At 38.2% G+C, this 1,760-nt stretch overlaps 1 protein-coding gene across 1 annotated transcript in view; it reads right to left on the minus strand.

Annotated features, from left to right (window-relative positions):
- LOC110027054 (NADPH-dependent diflavin oxidoreductase 1-like) overlaps window positions 1-775 on the minus strand; it is a 5,173-nt gene extending 4,398 nt beyond the window's left edge. Inside the window, exon 1 of the mRNA XM_020728325.1 lies at window positions 32-775. Coding sequence (XP_020583984.1) covers window positions 32-775 — 744 coding nt within the window. The remainder of the gene's footprint in view (window positions 1-31) is intronic.
- Window positions 776-1,760: the final 985 nt, after the last annotated feature.

Raw genomic sequence — 1,760 nt, forward strand, 5'->3', positions numbered from 1 at the left:
ATGAAATAAATTCGAATTCAAAATGACGCACATCTGTATCGGGATCACCTTTAGTCAATCTCTTATTTTTCACCAACCGTAGGGAGCAACGTCTCGTATTATCAACATTGCAGTGCTGTGCAATAGAAGACACTGAACGAGCTATCTCAACCGTATTCTCAAAACCATGAAATGACGACAAATCTGGCTGCAAATCTTTAGAACAGTGATAGGTAACTTCATATTTAGAATGATCTAGACTTCTCCTATTGCTATCAAATATATCCGAAATTTTTGGTAAAAGTGCAGGATTCATGTGGTTTAGTTTATTCCACAAGGACAACAACCAAGGGTCAAGGGAACCTTCATACCCAGAGGGGTGCTGATCATCTCCCAAGCCTCTCTCTATGATAGGTTTTGCCCCAAGATCTATAATCCTTCTATCCAACTTTTTTGCAGAGAAATTGTACTTTTGGTAACCAGAGTCTCCAAGTCCGAACACTGCATAATTCAAACCATCCAGCCAGTTATGACTCAAATGCTTCTGCAAAAGAAACTTCCAGAAAACCTTCATGGAATCCGGGTTCTCTCCTTGGCCAGTAGTTGACACAACAAAAATTACAATTCGGTCCTCGTGCAAAAAGCTCGCATCGAATGCATCCATGGACAAAATATCAACAGAAGGGCAGCCACCACGTTCCGCCTCTCTTCCCACGCGATCTGCGACATCCATTGCATTCCCAGTCTGGGAAGCGTAAAGCACAAGGAGACGTGGTGTTTTCCCTTCAAAATCCATTCACTCGAAAAACAATTGAAAAACACCGAATGAATCCGAATTACAGCAGGCGAGAACCAGCGCCACAGCCAAAAGGGTTCTGCAAAGGACGAGAGTTCAGAGGTGGAAGAAGTGTCCGCCCTCTAGTGAAATAAAAATGTGCAAGGAACTAAACAGAGAAATGGAATTTGATCTCTAGAAGGGAGCAAAATTCGGAATAAAAAATTTTATATTCATTAATTGAGCAGAAAAAATAGATTACTGGTGAGATCAGGAAAAGTACCATTTCGTGTGGATTTCGCCTTAAATCCCGTGAATCGGCGTATTCAGTAAATCCGGGATGGGCTTTCGCGCTAAAAGGAAGATCTGAAGTTGCCTTTCTCAATGATTTCGGGTAGGAAGGAGCAGAAGTAGCAGATGAATGGGATATTCGGGTCTCTGTAAGCCGTGCCATTGTTAGCGACGCTATTTTAAAGCTCCGCCAGTTTCCTGAACTTGTTAGAATAATTAATTAGTTATTGTTTATTTTAGTTAATAAATACTTATAAATTTATTGAATGAATAAAAATTATAATTCATTGTTTTACTAATTAATTATTAAATAATAAATATAAATTCATTTAATTATAATTACACAAGCAAGTCGGAGGCTGAGCCGGCTGGCCTCGGAAAAAATTAGTTCTGGGCCCACTCGATGGGCCCCGTTAGTACCTGCTGTTTGGTACTTAACGGCGTATTGTTATGCGCGATTATTTAAAGCAATGCCTCATCCGAGGTGAGATCGGCGCAGAAAAGATGATGATAATTACTAGAATAGCATCCTTATGTATAATATTTCTAAAATAGCTTGTACAATAGTTAATTAAAAAATTAATAATTGAATATCTATATAAATTATATAATTTGTGACAAATGTAAGTCTCGCCATTAGAAAATGTTAGAAATAGCTGATGTTCTGATGTTGCATAAGCACTAGCATTCATAAAAAACAAATATATATATATAT

The sequence above is a fragment of the Phalaenopsis equestris genome, unplaced genomic scaffold (genome assembly GCF_001263595.1).
Source record: "Phalaenopsis equestris unplaced genomic scaffold, ASM126359v1 Scaffold000413, whole genome shotgun sequence".
Lineage (NCBI taxonomy): Eukaryota > Viridiplantae > Streptophyta > Magnoliopsida > Asparagales > Orchidaceae > Phalaenopsis > Phalaenopsis equestris.